Raw genomic sequence first — 18,927 nt, forward strand, 5'->3', positions numbered from 1 at the left:
GAAGCCAACAAAACCTCTCAGAGTGAAAAACACATCAGTCTGAGCAGAGAGCCCCTAAAGAATCCACAAATATGGCACTAAAGAGCGCAAGCTTCATCAAGAGGGGAATGGCACAGACAGACCACCAGAGGGCAGCAACACATGCTGCATCAGAGCAGCACAAAGGACTTTGTTTCTGACATACAGCACAGGTCCCTGTGCATCTCTGAAATCCTGCCTCACGATCATTCAAAGACAAACCTACAGAGACAGAATAAAAAGCCATCGCTGACAAAATGACAATCAACTGCCAGCCACCATGTTAATGTAGAGTTTTTACTGTTGCGCTATATAAACAAAACTCAGCTGAATTACTGTTAATTAATCTTTTGTTTTTGGATTAATTACAGATTAGATTAACAATTAATCATCTTGAAGCTGCAAATGAAGCTGACAGCAGGTTAACAATTGCTCTCTCCTTCCTGTCTGACTTTTTGCAAACTTATAGTCTGATGTTTGTGATTCTTCCTGTTTTTCATACATATTCAGTGCAAGTTTAGGTTTTCTTCATTTTTTGAATCAGTTTCTTTACAGACTTACAGATTCCAATTACAGATTTATTTGCACCAAACTTGACAACCATTTAATGAACTGAAAAAAATGAACGCATGAATTTAATTTGTGTCAGCATTAAAAATTTGTGGTCAACAGATGAAAAGGAAAACAAAAAAAACACAAGCTCCTACATATAGAACATGTCCTGGTACTAACCTAAAGATCACGGCCCCAAAAGTTCACTGACAAAAATAGAAAAATAAATATGATTAACGGGAAACATTGTGTTCTGCCATGAGATGTGATCTGAAGCGTTGCCAACATGAGTGTGTTTGTGCACACCTGCGAGGAAGAGGGCATTGGAGGGACAGGACAGTGAGCAGACCTCAGCTCCTCCGCTCTTGGTGCAGGTCAGCTGGGCTCGAGGTGCTGGCTTCCCATTGGGCAGACATTTCACTCCCTCTGAGGAGTACAGAGTCATATCACTTCTGTTCTGTGATCTGTCCACCATGCCTCGCACATTCACAAATTTACACACAGGTGTGTGTGGGCTGGTGCTTACCGATGCAATCTTTCTTGTTCCAGTGGAGCTTCTGTCCGGGTGGACACACACACTCGTAGCTGCCCTGGGTGTTTATGCAACCGTTCTCACAGCTGCCGTTGTTGATGCTGCACTCATCGATATCTAAGACAAAGACAGTGAGAGGATTATAGCACGTGTGTGGGCATTTCACTTTTCACGTTTAATGGATTTTATGCACCGCGAAGGACCGACGATTTGTACAGGGTGTATCCCACCTCCCACCCTATAATAGCTGGGAGAGGCTCCAGGCAACCCCCCACCCACACGCCCTCACTCCCAGCACAACTCTTAAATGGATAAACACTTAGGAAAATTGATGGATTGAGTTATGCAACACACTTAGTGCTCTTTAAGGAAAGGTTGCAGATGAATACGGCTTAAAGGTCATTTTAGACTCTTTCTGTTGTTTCAGGTTAATTGAGCAGCAGTTATACATGGACTTCATCCTGGAGTTTGATTCTGTGTTCGTTTGTTTTTTTTAAATCTCTCCTTCTTATTATTTATATTTGAGGGTATTATTGGACATCAGACAGTAGAAATGAAAGTAAAGAGAAATAAGTTAGAGACCAGCCATGTACCAGCACCTTATGATTAACGGCCCTAGAACACACTAAATTCTGCCCACAGAGTACAATTTGCTTACAAAGTTCTCCTTTCCAAATCACATATCAATCTCAAATCTTGACTAAGTTTTAAATTTCTCAAGGATTCTTTGTCCATTTTACAAGTCTTTTCATTGCCTCAAACAAAAATCCACAAATAGGCTCCAAACTGTAGAGAATCTAGCCTCTCTCCCTACTGGACATACATAACTGTCTCTTAGGTACCTAAGAGGCAGTTACGTATGTCCAGTAGGGACATTTGTGATATACAAAGTTGCTAAAGGTGAAAACATTTGCCTTCAGAATACCAAAGTGGTTCAGTGTTGTCACTATTTTTCCTGGTTTCACTTGAATGTTATTATTGATTACTTCTCTGCTTAGATGTTTCCTGTGTCTTTAGTTGTCAGAAGCTTCTTGGATGAGAGGTGAAACGTCTTCAACAACCTTTTCTTTCCAGGCTCCTTAGATCGCTTATATATTGTTACTGTTACCTTTTCAAAAGTTAAATGACCTTCTTCCATTGCTGTGTGATTCAGTTCAGTTCATGCCCTTTACAAGTGATATCAGCAGAGTACATGCATCATCATGAGCTTCAGTGTATAAAACACAGCCCTTACACAGCAGGCTGTCATTTCCTGTCTTGATGCCTTTCTAGCATTCACAGCATTATGTTTTTAGCCTTCCGTCAGATTAGAGCTCACGCGTCACTAACCGAGGCATTAGTGAGCCTCTGCACCCATTGCCCTGTCAGTACTTTACCAGTTGTACTTCCTTTGACGAGCATTAGTACTGGTCAAAGGAAGTACTAAGCACTGCATACTGAGAACACCCCATAAAAGCAAACACATCATACTGAAGAGCTCACTGCACATCATTAATGTTACTCACTTCCGCTGTCATTGTTTTGATGTTGAGCGATTTCTGCAATTTTCAATGAAATGTGATTTGTCTAACTCACAAATGGACTTCATTCATAACTCTTGTTCTCCTGTTGCTGTTTGATGAAGCCAACTCACAACTTTTTCTTCTTCTTTCAGCTGCTCCCTTTAGGGGTCGCCACAGCGGATCATTTCTCACCTCATCCCTAATATATCCTCCTTCACTACATCCATGCCTCTGTGCCTCCCAGCTCTATATTAAACACCCTTTGCCCAATATATCGACTATCCCTCCTCTGCACATGTCTACACCATCTCAGCCTGGCCTGTAGTTTTCCCTCTGATATCCTCATTTCCAATCTTGTCCATTGTGGTCACTCCAGCTCCTTCAACTGTGCCACCTCCAACTCTACCTGCTGTCTTTTTGTAGTTTTGTTTCCTTTTCTTCGCACCTATACACAAACGCACAGGTCTTATCGATTGTCTAAGAGTAGATAAAAACTGTGTTAAAAAGTCAGTTTCATCATTTTGTTGTGTTTCATGTGTTCTTCTCTTTCTCTGGGAAGCAAAATATATCTGAACACTCACCTCCACAGTGAGTGAGACCGTACAGGATGTATCCTTTGTTGCACAAGCACTCAAAGCTGCCAGGGTAGTTGATGCACGTGTGATCGCAGGTTCTCTCAAAGGAGCACTCATCGATGTCTGAGAAAGACCAAAAAGACACATCAGGCGAGGAGGAAATGAGACAAAGTAATACTACAGTGAATATATGAATAATATAGAATATCCTCATTCACTCATAGTGGTTTTCCCATTAATCTGGGCATGCTTCCTTTGAGCCAGCATCCACCCATCTGGCAAATGGCAGCACGATCTGATATCGTCGTGTTGCTGTTGTTCCCAGATCATCATGCTAAATGTTGTTCCAGGATCAACATTGCAAGTGACCAATCAGAATGTTGTGACGTCATACTTTTGCGACTTCGGGAAAAACCGCCGTAAAACAAAAAACTGTACTTAAGCTGCGAGAAACCGCCTCTGTCTGCCAATCAACGGACCCTGACCCTTTAATAAACGCTAAGCAGAATTGATATTGTCCTTGCAACATTGGAATTTCATAAATGCACGAATGGCTTGGCGCGCCAAAGAATAACGTCACAACAATGTGATTGGTCACCTGCAATGTTGAACCTGGAACAACATTTTGATGATGATCTGGGAACAACACCAACACGAAGATATCAGATCATCCCAAATGGCATACATGGGAGGGTCTTACCAGGTCCATCAGGTGTCGGGCATTGCTCTCTCATCCTCCCACTTTACATCAGTCTATGTTGGCCTTTGTGTTTGTTTTTGTTAGTTTTATCAGTTCTTTTTAACTTAAGTCTATTTCTTGTGTCGACTCCCTTCTCATCTTTTACCTCAAGTCAGTTTGTGAAACTATGAAAGATAATACTAACTGTTAGTTCCACGATTTGTCACTATAATGTGCCTTCATACCTACACTTCTCATCACCAGGAAAAAAAATGATGTGCCAGTAAATAACCCTAAATATGTAGCATGGTGTCCTTTATTTTGGACATTCATTCAAAGGGTAAAGACTAAAAGCATAGCTCTGTCTGCTGCTTTAACTTTCACACTGATTTAAGCACTTATCTAATGAGTTGGCGTTCTGTGTTGTTAAATACAATTTGATGTTCACTTTGTACATTATGGTCTGATTAGGGTAAATCAGTCAGGGTGTATTATAGGGTTTGGGTTTGACAAGCTGCTACTATGCAAGTGTGCCTGGTGTCTTTGGGTTCCTAGTCATATCTACCCCTCCCTCTCATCAATATTGGACAATATTCATTTTGTTTCCTGTCACGGGGCTACTAGAACATGAGATTCACAAAGGATAGTGACAAATGTTCAGTCAATTATGGAGAAGAATGACAAATTTGTATTCTGATGACAAATATTTCAGGGCATTAAGTATTTCCACTTCAAAAGTTTCACAAAAGTCTGCTGGTGGATCTCTGGACAGGTTCAGTCAAATAAATCTCAGAGAATAAAAAGGCTCTCCTGCTGCATGGAAGTAAAGGTCAGTGGAATGAGTAGATTATCAACAATCTAATGGTAAAGACTCATTTCACCAAGTACTGAAGAGGCCATCTCATTAATCACAGTGGACGTTACAGTAAACAGATTCAAGCGTCCCACACTAAACTAGGACAATAACTTATTCTAATAAAGCTAGAAAAACTTCCCAGGAATGAGGCTGAGGCGTTCACTGTTACATCTGTGTGAGTATGTGTGCACGAGTGCGCATGCCCGCCTGCGCATGTGTTTTTGTGTACTTCTCCTGCGCCAAATATTATCAACCTAGCAGGAATGGAGGGCAGCTTTTTAGGCTCACCTGGTTTATTTCAGGCTGTTCTCTGGGGCTTTAAAGAGGCTAAAAATACAACATGTTATAATGGAGGAAGTTTTTAAGGGCTGGATGTTGGCTCGGTAAATACTCCAGGCAAATGTCCATGTCAGGACGCAGGAATAGCTCGTCTGTTTAGAGTTTAAATAAACCGAGTGGGAACACAGGAGCTGCATATAGTGATTTAGTATAGAATGAAACAGCGCTGATGTCTGGAGCGTGATCGTTTTTTCTGTGAGATACACCCTTGCTGATGATGAGGTGTTTTAATAGCTATTTTAGATGTTTATTTAAGTGCTGGCAATATCCCGTCTTTATAAACAGCAAGAATAGAGGGAATCATTCGTGGAAACTAATGATGCAGCCATGGCAAACAACTAATCTTTCTGCTTAAGTTTCTCAGCTAGGTCTGGAAAATGCTCTAAAGTTGGCATGTAGTGTATAACCAGAAGCTATTTTCTCTGGAATTACTCAGAGGTACAGAAGATGTTTACAAATGAAACAGCATATTTCATTTTAAGGTTATGTTGAGGCTGAACATGCTAGGCGGGGGGGTGGCACGAAACAGTGGCATAGGTGTGTCAGAAGTAGAGAGTGGTGCTGTGATGTGGCTGACGAGACTCAACACCACGCTATTAAACACTCCAAAAGCAATGCAGAGTTACTCCAACACTCCGCGTACACAGTTTTTCCATCCTGGGGATTTGGGACTGAGGGCAGAAGTGCCTCAGGGTTTAATTGTTAATAAAAAAATCATTTTGTGTCTGCCTGCCCTCCTGTCTCACTTGCTGTGACTTGTAACCAGGAATCTGCCTTCGGTCATATAAGCATAAGCACTAATCACAAGGAGGCCTGTTGACTAGACGCCCAACTGAGGAAGCAGCTACACTGTTGCAACAAACACATTCGTTCACATTCTGAGAAACATTTAGATGTTATGGAAGTATTTGTATTTAACTTTCCGCAGGTTCAGACGGGATAACAAAAAGGCCAAAAGGTCCAGTAGCATGTTAACTTACCACACTTAGCACAACTATAGGAAGTGGAGGTAGTTCCAGTACACTGTGGCAGGAGCTGCAGTGTATCTTTGCACTTGACAAGAGATCAAAGTGACTTTATGATCTGATTCAAACACTTTATATACAGTGCTGCACAACAGCATTGCTCTCATTTCAGTTAATGCATAATCAGCAGACTTTTTAGCCTGAAATTTATAATAAAACAACAGAAGAAGAAGCATCAGAAGCTACTTTCAGTTGTTGCCTTATTCACAAAGGTTTGATTTTACGCCAGATGCCCTTCCAGACTTTTTTCTTCTCACAGGATCAGACTCTTAAACAAGTGCATAAGCCACTACTGCTAATATACTAATAATAACATAATTTATTAAAATAATTTTATTTACAAAAAGAACAGGATATAATATATCCAAAATAATACTATATATTATTTTGCTGTGATTTTCATTCCATGCCTCAATGTGTTCACTAGTGCCACCGCACTTTGTCACAGCTGGTGATATACAAAAGTCAAACTGTGTCACCAGCAGCTGAGAGCGACTGACCTTGGCATGTCCTTTCATCTGTGAGAAGTTTGTGGCCTTTTTGGCAGCTGCACTCAAAGGAGCCCACAGTGTTTCGGCAGAAGTGGTCACAGCCTCCGTTATTCTCCTGGCATTCATCAATGTCTGGGCAGAAAAAATACAATGAAAAGAGAAAAGCAGCAAAACTTCGTGTCAGAACCGAACTTGTGATTTATGAAATGTGACTTGAGTCATAAAATTACATGTAACATTATCTACAGCTACTTTCAGTACCATTGATATTCATTTAGACTCTTTTTCTCCAATTGATCTTTCTGAGTTAACTTCAATAATTACTTCCTCCAAACCATCAACGTGTCTTTTAGACCCCATTCCTACAAAACTGCTCAAAGAAGTCCTGCCATTAATTAATGCTTCAATCTTAAATATGATCAACCTATCTCTAATAATCAGCTATGTACCACAGGCCTTCAAGCTGGCTGTAGTTAAACCGTTACTTAAAAAGCATCTCTAGACCCAGCTGTCTTAGCTAATTATAGGCCAATCTCCAACCTTCCTTTCATATCAAACATCCTTGAAAGAGTAGTTGTCAAACAGCTAACAGATCATCTGCAGAGGAATGGCTTATTTGAAGAGTTTCAGTCAGGTTTCAGAGCTCATCACAGCACAGAAACAGCTTTAGTGAAGGTTACAAATGATCTTCTTATGGCCTCTGACAGTGGACTCATCTCTGCTTGTCCTGCTAGACCTCAGTGCTGCGTTTGATACTGTTGACCATAATATCCTATTAGAGCGATTAGAACATGCTGTAGGTATTACAGGTACTGCACTGCAGTGGTTTGTATCATATCTATCTAATAGACTCCAGTTTGTACATGTAAATGGAGAGTCCTCTTCACACACTAATGTCAATTATGGTGTTCCACAGGGTTCAGTGCTAGGACCAATTCTATTTACATTATACATGCTTCCCTTAGGCAGCATCATTAGAAGACATAGCATAGATTTTCACTGCTATGCAGATGACACGCAGCTCTATCTATCCATGAAGCCAGGTAACACACACCAATTAGTTAAACTGCAGGAATGTCTTAAAGACATAAAGACCTGGATGGCCGCTAACTTTCTGCTTCTTAATTCAGATCAAACTGAGGTTATTGTACTCGGCCCTGAAAATCTTAGAAATATGGTATCTAAGCAGATTCTTACTCTGGATGGCATTACCTTGGCCTCCAGTAATGCTGTGAGGAACCTTGAGTCATTTTTGACCAGGACATGTCCTTCAACGCACATATTAAACAAATATGTAAGACTGCTTTCTTCCATTTGCGCAACATCTCTAAAGTTAGAAATATCCTGTCTCAGAGTGATGCTGAAAACTAGTTCATGCATTTATTACTTCCAGGCTGGACTACTGTAATTCTTTATTATCAGGATGTCCTAAAACTCACTGAAAAGCCTTCAGCTGATCCAAAATGCTGCAGCAAGAGTCCTGACAGGGACTAGAAAGAGAGAGCAGATTTCTCCTGTTTTGGCTTCCTTCATTGGCTTCCTGTTAAATCCAGAATTCAAAATCCTGCTCCTCACATACAAGGTCTTAAATAATCAGGCCCCATCTTATCTTAATGACCTTGTAGTACCATATCACCCTATTAGAGCACTTCGCTCTCACACTGCAGGCTTACTTGTTGTTCCTAGAGTATTTAAAAGTAGAATGGGAGGCAGAGCCTTCAGTTTTCAAATCAAATCAAATCAAATCACCTTTATTGTCACGTCACATGTGCAGGTACACTGGTACAGTACATGCGAGTGAAATTCTTGTGTGCGAGCTTCACAAGCAACAGAGTTGTGCAAAATACAATAACGTGCAACAAGCAAAATATAAAATGGTTAATCTAAAAGTAATAAATATATGTACCATATATAAAGGTATATACATTACTGAATGTGTGTACTAAATATGTTTTTCTACGTGTGTGTGTGTGTGTGTGTGTGTGTGTGTGTGTGTGTGTGTGTGTGTGTGTGTGTGTGTGTGAGTGTGTATATAGTGTGTATATACATGTTTTACAAATGAAATAGAGTAAACAATAAAATAAGATATATAAAATATAAAATATACAGAGGTTGGTATGTGCAAAACAGTGGCATTAATGTACAGTATGGAGTGCATAATGTTGACGTTCCAGTAGTGAGGGTGAGGTGTCTATGACGTGTTCAGCAGTCTGATGGCCTGGTGGAAAAAGCTGTCTCTCAGTCTGCTGGTTCGGGACCGGATGCTGCAGAACCTCCTTCCTGATGGAAGTAGTCTGAACAGTTTGTGGCTGGGGTGACTGGAGTCCTTGATGATCCTCCCGCTTTCCTCAGGCACCGCTTCCTGTAGATGTCTTGGAGGAGGGAAGCTCACCTCCAATTATCCGTTCAGCACACCGCACTACTCTCTGGAGAGCTTTGCGGTTGTAAGCGGTGCTGTTGCCATACCAGGTGGTGATGCATCCGGTGAGGATGCTCTCAATGGCACAGCGATAGAAGGTCCTGAGGATGCGGGGGCTCATGCCGAATCTTTTCAGTCTCCTGAGAAAGAAGAGGCGCTGCTGCGCCTTCTTCACTGTCTTGTTTATGTGTACTGACCACGTAAGATCCTCAGCCAGATGTACACCAAGGAAGCGGAAGCTGCTCACTCTCTCCACAGCGGCGCCGTTGATGGTGATGGGGGTGTGTACTCCTCTGCACCTCCGGAAGTCCACTATCAACTCCTTTGTCTTTGCGACAACCAGCTTCCAGTTTGGATTCAGGAGACAGACACTATCTCTACTTTCAAGATTAGGCTTCAAACTTTCCTTTTTGCTAAAGCATATAGTTAGGGCTGGACCAGGTGACCCTGAATCCTCCCTTAGTTATGCTGCAATAGACGTAGGCTGCCGGGGATTCCCATGATGCACTGGGTGTTTCTTCTTCACTCACTATGTGTTAATAGACCTCTCTGCACTGAATCACACTTGTTATTAATCTCTGTCTCTCTTCCACAGCATGTCTTTATCCTGTCTTCCTTCTCTCACCCCAACCGGTCGCAGCAGATGGCCCCGCCCCTCCCTGAGCCTGGTTCTGCCGGAGGTTTCTTCCTGTTAAAAGGGAGTTTTTCCTTCCCACTGTTGCCAAAGTGCTTGGTCATAGGGGATCATATGATTGTTGGGTTTCTCTCTGTATGTATTATTGTAGGGTCGACCTTACAATATAAAGCGCCTTGAGGCGACTGCTGTTGTAATTTGGCGCTGTATAAATAAAATGGAATTGAACTGAATTTCAAATGCATCTTTGGGCACGGAAAGAAGCCTCTGGTAATTCAATGACAAATATCATAACCAGTAATAATGTCAGCAACAAACATCCTGACAGAAGTTTTGGAAAATGATTAAAACCAATTTATCTCTCATAATGCTGTGAAAAAAAAGTGTTTTAATCAAAAACATCTGACATTTATATTTTATATTCTGAAGCAGAACATAACAAAAGGCAAAAAAAAAAAAAAGGGGGGGCTGATAAAGTGACAGGTTAATTTAAACATACACCATGTGGGTACAGTAGTAAGACATAAGCTGGTTGCTCAGGCAGACATTTCACAGCCCACTGTTTTTTTGTGGTGTCCAATCTTGTCAGCAGAATCACAAAGAAACAACTGAGGACTGGAAACGGTCAGCCGGCAGACAGAAAACAGCTGACTACATCATTGTTATAAAACATAAGAACTGGGGCGTTGTAAATCACGAGTGATGAGTAAGAGTATGGAATACAATATGGCAGCACGGTGGCACGGTGGTTAGCACTGTTGCCGCACAGCAAGAAGGTCCTGAGTTCAATTCCACCATCAGGCCGGGGTCTTTCTGTGTGGAGTTTGCATGTTCTCCCCGTGTTTGCGTGGGTTCCCTCTGGGTACTCCGGCTTCCTCCCACCGTCCAAAGACATGCAGTTTGAGAGGATAGGTTAATTGGATAATTGAAATTGTCACTAGGTGTGAATGTGCGAGTGAATGTGAGTGTGAATGGTTGTCTGTCCCTGTGTGTTGGCCCTGCGACAGACTGGCGACCTGTCCAGGGTGTACCCCGCCTCTCGCCCTATGACAGCTGGGATAGGCTCCAGCGCCCCCCGCGACCCTGAAAAGGATAAGCGGAAGCGAATGGATGGATGGATGAAATGAAAACAAAACAGCTCACCAATTAGTTAAGAATAAGAATTATATTTCTCAGCAGAAAACTGCAGAGTTTCTTGATTTTATCATTTTATACTTCTTCTTTTGACTGCTCCATTTAAGGGTTGCCACAGTGGACCATCTGTCTCCATCTCATCCCATCCTTTGCCTGTCCACGCTTTAAGAAATCTGAGAAATCTGTGGAAGTAGTGAACAGGACAAGATTTTGGTCCTCCAGATTGCAGTGCGCGTATTATCTTCTCCATGTATCTAGTTGATTTAGAAACTGTATAAAAAACTGTAATGTTGGAAGTAATTTTAAGGCTTAAATGGATCCAGTTTAAAATTTCAGAGGTCTAATGTGCAGCCATCAGCTTAAAAGCATTTTAAGCATTTATTTTTTCATAAATTCATATATTTATGAAAAAATAAATGTATATAAGAGCATATATCTTAGCTGTTTGTCTATTTACATTGCTCAAAAAATGAAGGGAACATTTTATAGTCACAGTATAACACAGAGTCAGTTCGACTTCAAGGGTATCAGTCTGTTCAGTTTGGAAGCATAAACCACTGTGAATCAATTTCAGCTACTTTGGTACAAACAGCAATAGGACAAAGAGACAACAGATGCACTGGTGAGGCAACAGCAAGACCAGTCTGCAAAAAAGAATAAATTTGCAGGTGGTGAACGCACACCATTGCTCTCCCTTATTATCTGTCTTCATGGAATTTTCTCTAGTTTTGCTTTTTGCTAGTGTCCTTATCACTGCTGGTAGGATGAGACTGTACCTACAGCCCATTCAGGCAGCACAAGTAGTACAGCTCCTCCAGGATGGCACATCCACACAAAGTTTGCACCAGACGGGCGACCTGTCCAGGGTCCTGCCTCTCAACCTAAGACAGCTGGGTAGGGTCCAGCCCACTCATGACCCTGAATTGGACCAGCAGAAGGATGGATGGATGCCAGATCACATAATTTCAATACCTAATTTATCCTTTAACAGTTTTGTCTCAAAGCGTATATTTAGTCTTACTCTTCCTATATATATTGTTGTTCTTTTGCACTGAATGGAACTGGAGCCTCGTCGTCTCTTCTCTCTACTGTACTGTACATAGCAGAGATGACGATAAAGTTTACTTTGGCTTTGACTTTGCTTTCCTGACAAGATCTGCTCATTGCAAATGACACATGAATGAATGTTAAGTTATGGTTGTTATGGTTAAAAACCTTAGTTAAGGTTAAGAAAAGACTGAAATGAAGCATAAGATACAGTCCATTTCTACATTTGGAAAATACTACATTAGACTTTCTGAAAAACATACTTGGCAAAAAAAAAAAGTAGCATAAATTTTCAGATTCTAATGTCACAGAATTCTTCAGTAATCTAAGTTTTAATTATAAATATGAATATAAAGTATCAAATGTAAAGTAAAGAAACGTTTGGGAAGCAAAGGAAACTGAGTGCCAGGAAGCATCATTAAAATCACATTTGGGCCTTACAAAATAATTCCTTCATGCTGCCAAGGATGGTGAGATGAGAGCAGTTTTCCCTGTTGTCCTTTTCAGTCTGTTTTCTCCTACAGCACATTTGCAGCTATCGTTACAATGTTTTATACACCGGTAATCCAGGACAATTCTAAAACTGAAGCAGTTTAGATTTAGGACCTTAACAATCATTATACAATGCTTCGTCAGCCAGTGTTATGTTGGTGTAAACACTATTTGTGATGATTCAGCACTCAAACAAACAGTTATGTGGTCCTGGTAGAAACTGTGTGCCAGTAAAATAAAATCTGGATACCTGAGCTCTGGCTCAGGTGTGGTGCAGCAATCCACAGCCACAGATTCAGAACAAATAAGGCAAAGGCAACCCTGAGGCACCAGGTTCACTGCCAACCACAAACCTGCTGGTTTCTGGTTTCACCAGCTCCAAACCTCAAATCTTATTTCCTCCCCTCTTCCAGCTTAGCGCGTCCTCAGATGAACCCAAACTTCAAAATAGTTCATCTTTTTTCTTAGAATAACATTTTAGTACTCTTCTTTTAAATCTCTTTAGAACAAGTGCATCATTTCCAGATAAGGACTAAAGTCTTTCTGTTTACTCACGCAGGGAGAACTAAGCCCAAAGGAAAAAAGGTGGATGGGGAATCGAGAAAACAAAAGAGGAGAGAATGAGGACAATGGTCTGGCATATTCTACACACTAAGCCTTTTTTGATTGGTGCTCTAAGTGATGAAAACTGTGAGGGATTAACACCTAAGCCTTTAAACCAGGGAATAAGTTGAGGAAGACACTACAGAGAAATAGTGGAGTAGGTGTGTGTGTGTGTGTGTGTGTGTGTGTGTGTGTGTGTGTGTGTGTGTGTGTGTGTGTGTGTGTGTGTGTGTGTGTTGAAGGTGGGGGAAGGGGGGTGAGAGGACATAGAAGGCAGAGGGATAGTCAGACTAGGAAAGTATCTGATGACAGAGAAAGAAGGGCGAGGGACAAGGAAGAAGGTTCCCACCAACTACATTTGGCATCTTGGTTGTATCGATAGTTATTTTTTAGATGACGTCTTTCATTTCAAACAGGAAGGTTTTATTTTTATAGACCGTCAACTACCACGGACAGATTTTTATCTTTTTATTGTTTCTATATCCGGATAGCTAATCAGTTTAATGTTAGTTTCGTAAAATGGTTAAAAACACTAACATTACTTTTCAATATACCAATAAATGAGAAAAGAGTCTGAGGACCAGACTGGTGTATTTGGTACATCCAGAAGTTCAAACTACCCAGTAATGTTATGGTTTTGAGGTTTTATTTTAGTTTTCATTTTTTGTGTTTTTAGTGTCTACTCTTTCCCACCAACTTCTGTCTCCAGTTGTGCTGAGATCCAGAAGTGGACAATGGATTGCTGCTGCCAGAGTTGTGGTATTTGCCAGTTCTCCAATGACTAGCCTGTCAGTCAGCCAATCCGTCGCCTCCTTTATGCTCCAGCAGTCAGCCAGTACTCTCAGAGGTCAAGTCTGTGTATTTTGAGGGTTTGAATCACACCTACAGTATTTTGCTCTTGATCTCTTATTACATATAATCTTGTTATGTTCACTCCAATGTAATGAGACCCGTCTGAATTTGTGTGTTTATGTTGAATGCTGCCTTCTGTAATACTAACACAACGTAGAGCAGCTACCTAAGTTTTCCTACAAACGAGATCAATTCTCACAGTGTGACTTTGGATACTCGTCTGAAAAACAAGGCAACAAATCAGAGATGCTTGAATCTCTTGTATTACTGTGCACCTTAAAGCAGATTACATGCAAGCTGGAGAGGAAAATACTGTTGCATTCATTCAGTTGATCTTTGGCCTTGAAAAATAGTTTTTACTCTCTAAAAAAAAACTTTCCATAAAGCTAGGAAATCTTATTCCCTCTTATTTGTCTCTGATCAAGGAAAACAGGGCCAGTGTTCTGTTAAGCCAAGTATTAATTCAACTAGCATTGGCTTTATGAATTTATTCACTGATGCACTTGAGCAGAGTAACTCTAATCATAGTATACTGCTGATATTTACTTACATACATACAATAATATCTTTCTCTATAGCATCAGTGCACCTTTTAGACCTTATTCTTTACAACAATGCTAAAAGAAGTTTCACCACAAACCCAAGGTACTGGGTCATGGACCCAGTACCTTGGGTTTATTATTGAACTGATAGTTCTGACTATGATTTTTTGCTTATGTTACATTCTTAGTCCTTGGATTATGGTTTCTGTGTCACACCATTTCTGTGCTTCATGTTCCCTTGTTCCACGTTTTGGTGCCGAGTCTGCGTCACAGTGTTAGTCTCAGTTTCCTGTTTTACTTTGGTAATCCTTGTCCCATGTTTCTGGGTTCAGCGTTGCTTCCCCGTGTCTCATCATGCCTGCATTGTCCCAGCTGTGTCTCCCTCCTGGCTCGCATTCCCTTATTACACCAGTATGTATTTAAGCCCTGTGTTTTCCCCTGCCTGTTGTTGCGTCCTCCGCGTTAGCTGTGTCATCAGGTTATGACATGCCACGCCATGTATTCCCAGTTTAGGTTAACCCTCCTAGTTTGAGTTTTGTTATTGTTTTATAGTACTCATGTGTTGTGTTGCTAAGTTTGTTTTGCCTGCAAATAAAGCCGCTGCCTCAAGTTTAATATTCCGTCTTTGAGTCCTGCGTTTGGGTCCAACCACGGCCTGCCACACAGCTCACCGTGACATGGTGAGAGTTAAAGCCTTACCTGGCCCACCGGTCTAATTATAGACTGATTTCTAACTTTTTTTATTTCAAAAATGACTAGTTGTCAAGCAGTTAACTGGTGACTTCCAAAGAATGGTTGGCTCTGCACCTGGCTCTGACAGTTGGCTCACCTCTGTGCTTGTCCTGCTCAGTGCAGCATTCATTACCACTGACCACAATATTGTAATACAGAGATTAGAACAATGGTATTATTAAATAAATTATTTTGTGTCCACCTGCTACCTGGCCCCCTGGCAAAAGCTTTGCATCCGCCCCTGCACAGTTACCAGCTTCAGTGTACACAAAAAGGAGCTTGGTGTATCCTGTCATTCATAACTTCCTTCAACTCATTCATGTCACCTAGAGGTAAACCTGTTTCTCCATCACCAGTCAGCTCTGATGATTCAGTATGACATCTCCTGATTTCATCTTCATGCTCCAGCAAACATCAGCTGATACTAAAATTAAACAAAAGAATTCTGTCATGCAGTCGCCTGAATCATATCTTTGTGATAAATTCCGGTTTGTGGAGTTAAATGGGGATCCTTCCTCATAGAGTTCCAGATGCTTCTAATCGGGTTACAATGTACTTTTTACATTACACATCCTTCTTTTAGGCTAAATTTGCCTCCCATGACACAGTGAGGTTATTCTTAATCAGAATATGTCCTTCAGCATGCACATTCAACAAATATGTGTTACTCCCCTCATTCATTTGAGCAGCATCACTGTCATCAGAACATACTGTCTCAGAGTGAAATGCAGGCCCATACATTTATAAATTCTAGCTGGGCTACCGTAGCTCATTATTATCAGGTCACTCTATAAGCTCTCTGAAAGCCTTACAGTTTATCCAGAATGCTGCATGTACTAACTGAGACTGAGACTATATTTCTTCCATGTTAGCTTCTCTTCATTGGCTCTGTCTAAAATTCAGAATTGAATTTAAATGCTTCTCCAAACAAACAAAATCTTGAATAATTAGGCCATGTCATATCTTTAAAACTTCATAGTAGTGTGTAGTACTTTGCTCTGAGACTGCAGGCTTACTGGTGGTTCCTAGAGTTTTTAAAAACAGAATGAGAAGCAGAACCTTCAGGTATCAGGCTCTGCTACGAGCTTCCATCCTTTAGTTATGCTGCAATAGGCTAAGGCTGGTGGGAGGGCCCCTGTTTCCTCTTCACTCATTTCTTGTCACTCCCTGTATCTGTACGCCATCATACTTTAATCATTAGCGATTATTAAACTCTGGCTGTCTCTCCCATAGTGTGTCGTTTGTCCTGTCTCTCTCTGATCTCTAATCTTTCCTCTTACCCCCAACCAGTGGCGGTGCAATTCAATTCAATTCAATTCAATTTTATTTATATAGCGCCAAATCACAACAAAAGTCGCCTCAAGGCGCTTTATATTGTACAGTAGATAGCACAATAATAAATACAGAGAAAAACCCAACAATCATATGACCCCCTATGAGCAAGCACTTTGGTGACAGTGGGAAGGAAAAACTCCCTTTTAACAGGAAGAAACCTCCGGCAGAACCAGGCTCAGGGAGGGGCGGGGCCATCTGCTGCGACCGGTTGGGGTGAGAGAAGGAAAACAGGATAAAGACATGCTGTGGAAGAGAGACAGAGATTAATAACAGGTATGATTCGATGCAGAGAGGTCTATTAACACATAGTGAGTGAGAAAGGTGACTGGAAGGAAAAACTCAATGCATCATGGGAATCCCGGCAGCCTACGTCTATTGCAGCATAACTAAGGGAGGATTCAGGGTCACCTGGTCCAGCCCTAACTATATGCTTTAGCAAAAAGGAAAGTTTGAAGCCTAATCTTGAAAGTAGAGATAGTGTCTGTCTCCTGAATCCAAACTGGAAGCTGGTTCCACAGAAGAGGGGCCTGAAAACTGAAGGCTCTGCCTCCCATTCTACTTTTAAATACTCTAGGAACAACAAGTAGGCCTGCAGTGTGAGAGCGAAGTGCTCTAATAGGGTGATATGGTACTACAAGGTCATTAAGATAAGATGGGGCCTGATTATTTAAGACCTTGTATGTGAGGAGCAGGATTTTGAATTCTGGATTTAACAGGAAGCCAATGAAGGGAAGCCAAAACAGGAGAAATCTGCTCTCTCTTTCTAGTCCCTGTCAGGACTCTTGCTGCAGCATTTTGGATCAGCTGAAGGCTTTTCAGTGAGTTTTTAGGACATCCTGATAATAATGAATTACAGTAGTCCAGCCAAGTGACACTTGGTGTCACTTGGTGCAGGGCTGCCGCTCTCCAAACCTGGTTCTGCTGGAGCTTTCTTCCTCTTAAAAGGGAGTTTCTCCTTCCTACTGTCGCCAAGTGCTTCCTTATAGGGGGTCATGTGATTGTTGGGTCTTTACTTTTTGTTGTAAATTGGCTTTTCCCCCATATCTTTGTGTCTCAGTTTTATTGGATCTTATTGTACATCTTTGTACAGTGCCTTTTGTTGTAAGTGCTTTGTTGTCGTCTCTTTAGTGGCACTAAATGAGTGTCAAACACACATCACCTGCTTTAAACTTGTTTCCACAATCAAAAGTTTTCAACCCCCCCACTTCCCCAGAGATTTTTCACTGGGAAAAAATTAAAACCCTGCAGCAAAAACATATGATTGTTCATGGGTATCATAAAAATGCTAACACGTGTAACAAGCGGTGGGGTTTACACTTACATGGCTTACTCTTATATATTAAAAGTGTAGATCTTTATGGCCTAAGTGAAGAAGTCAGCACAAGAACACAAACACACAAAAGCTTTCTGGTGTATTTTAGCGTGTCATATTCCTGCCATACATTGTTGTCTGCTTAGACTGGATAATCCACTGCAGTCACTGAGGTCTTACATTTCTCATGAATAATTACTAATAGATCTAAGATTTGTATGGTTGCTGACATCAACCTTCCAGAGTTTGTGATTTTGAGGGACTGTGATGTTGTGGCGCCGTGACAGTGAAGAGGAGCACCTGTGGTAATTTACTGTTGTGTTAATTAACAGCACCATTACATGTAAGAAGTAGCATGCATTTAATGCAGTGTGTAGTTTTAACAAGTCGGAGCCAGTTACTGACAGGATCAGTAAGAGGTGGTGAGAGCACAGGAGTCGAGTACGCACACACTTTCTCTCAGTGTGGCGTGATAGGAGCCCCATAAAACAGTAAGTCATCCACTGTGTTTTTCCAGCAGGGCAGACTCAGCCTCTTTGGCCCGATCATCTCAGTCTCTATCCTGAGGGAGTTTCTGCTGAATGAACTCTTCATCTAAATATGGAGCTGAGACTGGAATCCAGAATGAGCTGGCTTTGCGCCACAGCAGAAATGTAGTAAACTCTGTGTCCCGCTGTGCCCTGTCAGCGGCCTTTTAAAGGGATTGTCCCTCCATCTGGCTTGGCTAAAACAGATTTCCCCGTGGCTGATGGGAAGAAAATAAGGCTCAGGGATCTTTCTGATGTCATACTTACAGATAAGGAGACTGCTGATTGCTCCTTTTTGCTTTCTGCTCTTCACTGTCAGAAATTTAACTCCTAAGATCCGAACTCTTTCATGACATGCATTTTAAATTTCTCTTTGCTATTTGGGCTGACTGGGACCTGATGAATGTAAAAATAAAGAATTACCAGATTTTTTTTTTTTACCTGATTTTTGTTTCTGAGAAAAATTTGATCCACACATGAGGACATTCGCTTTAAATTGCGATAGAACAGTAGCAGTATAACATCCTTGTAAGTGGACATCAGGCCTTTGTAGAGCAAAATTCAGTATTTTGGTCTAGACAACCCAAAATGCGATGTCCACATATATGGACGCCAGGTCCTAGGAATAAATAATAAATAAATAATAAATATTTGTTATGTGTCATCTGCTCTTACTTTCTTTTTTACACATTGTATTTTTCTGTATCTTCCCCTAAAGTTTCATTATTC

The 18,927-nt window shown here is 41.2% G+C and overlaps 1 protein-coding gene across 2 annotated transcripts in view; it reads right to left on the bottom strand.

Annotated features, from left to right (window-relative positions):
• Positions 1 to 18,927, bottom strand: part of scube1 (signal peptide, CUB domain, EGF-like 1) — a 144,213-nt gene that overhangs the window by 9,349 nt on the left and 115,937 nt on the right. For both annotated transcript variants that reach the window (XM_031734808.2, XM_031734807.2), the window contains 4 exons: positions 6,579 to 6,701; positions 3,186 to 3,302; positions 1,097 to 1,219; positions 877 to 996 (listed from right to left, as the gene is read on the bottom strand). In XM_031734808.2, the coding sequence (XP_031590668.1) occupies positions 877 to 996; positions 1,097 to 1,219; positions 3,186 to 3,302; positions 6,579 to 6,701 (483 nt within the window). The remainder of the gene's footprint in view (positions 1 to 876; positions 997 to 1,096; positions 1,220 to 3,185; positions 3,303 to 6,578; positions 6,702 to 18,927) is intronic.

The sequence above is a fragment of the Oreochromis aureus genome, linkage group 17 (genome assembly GCF_013358895.1).
Source record: "Oreochromis aureus strain Israel breed Guangdong linkage group 17, ZZ_aureus, whole genome shotgun sequence".
Taxonomy (NCBI): Eukaryota; Metazoa; Chordata; class Actinopteri; order Cichliformes; family Cichlidae; genus Oreochromis; species Oreochromis aureus.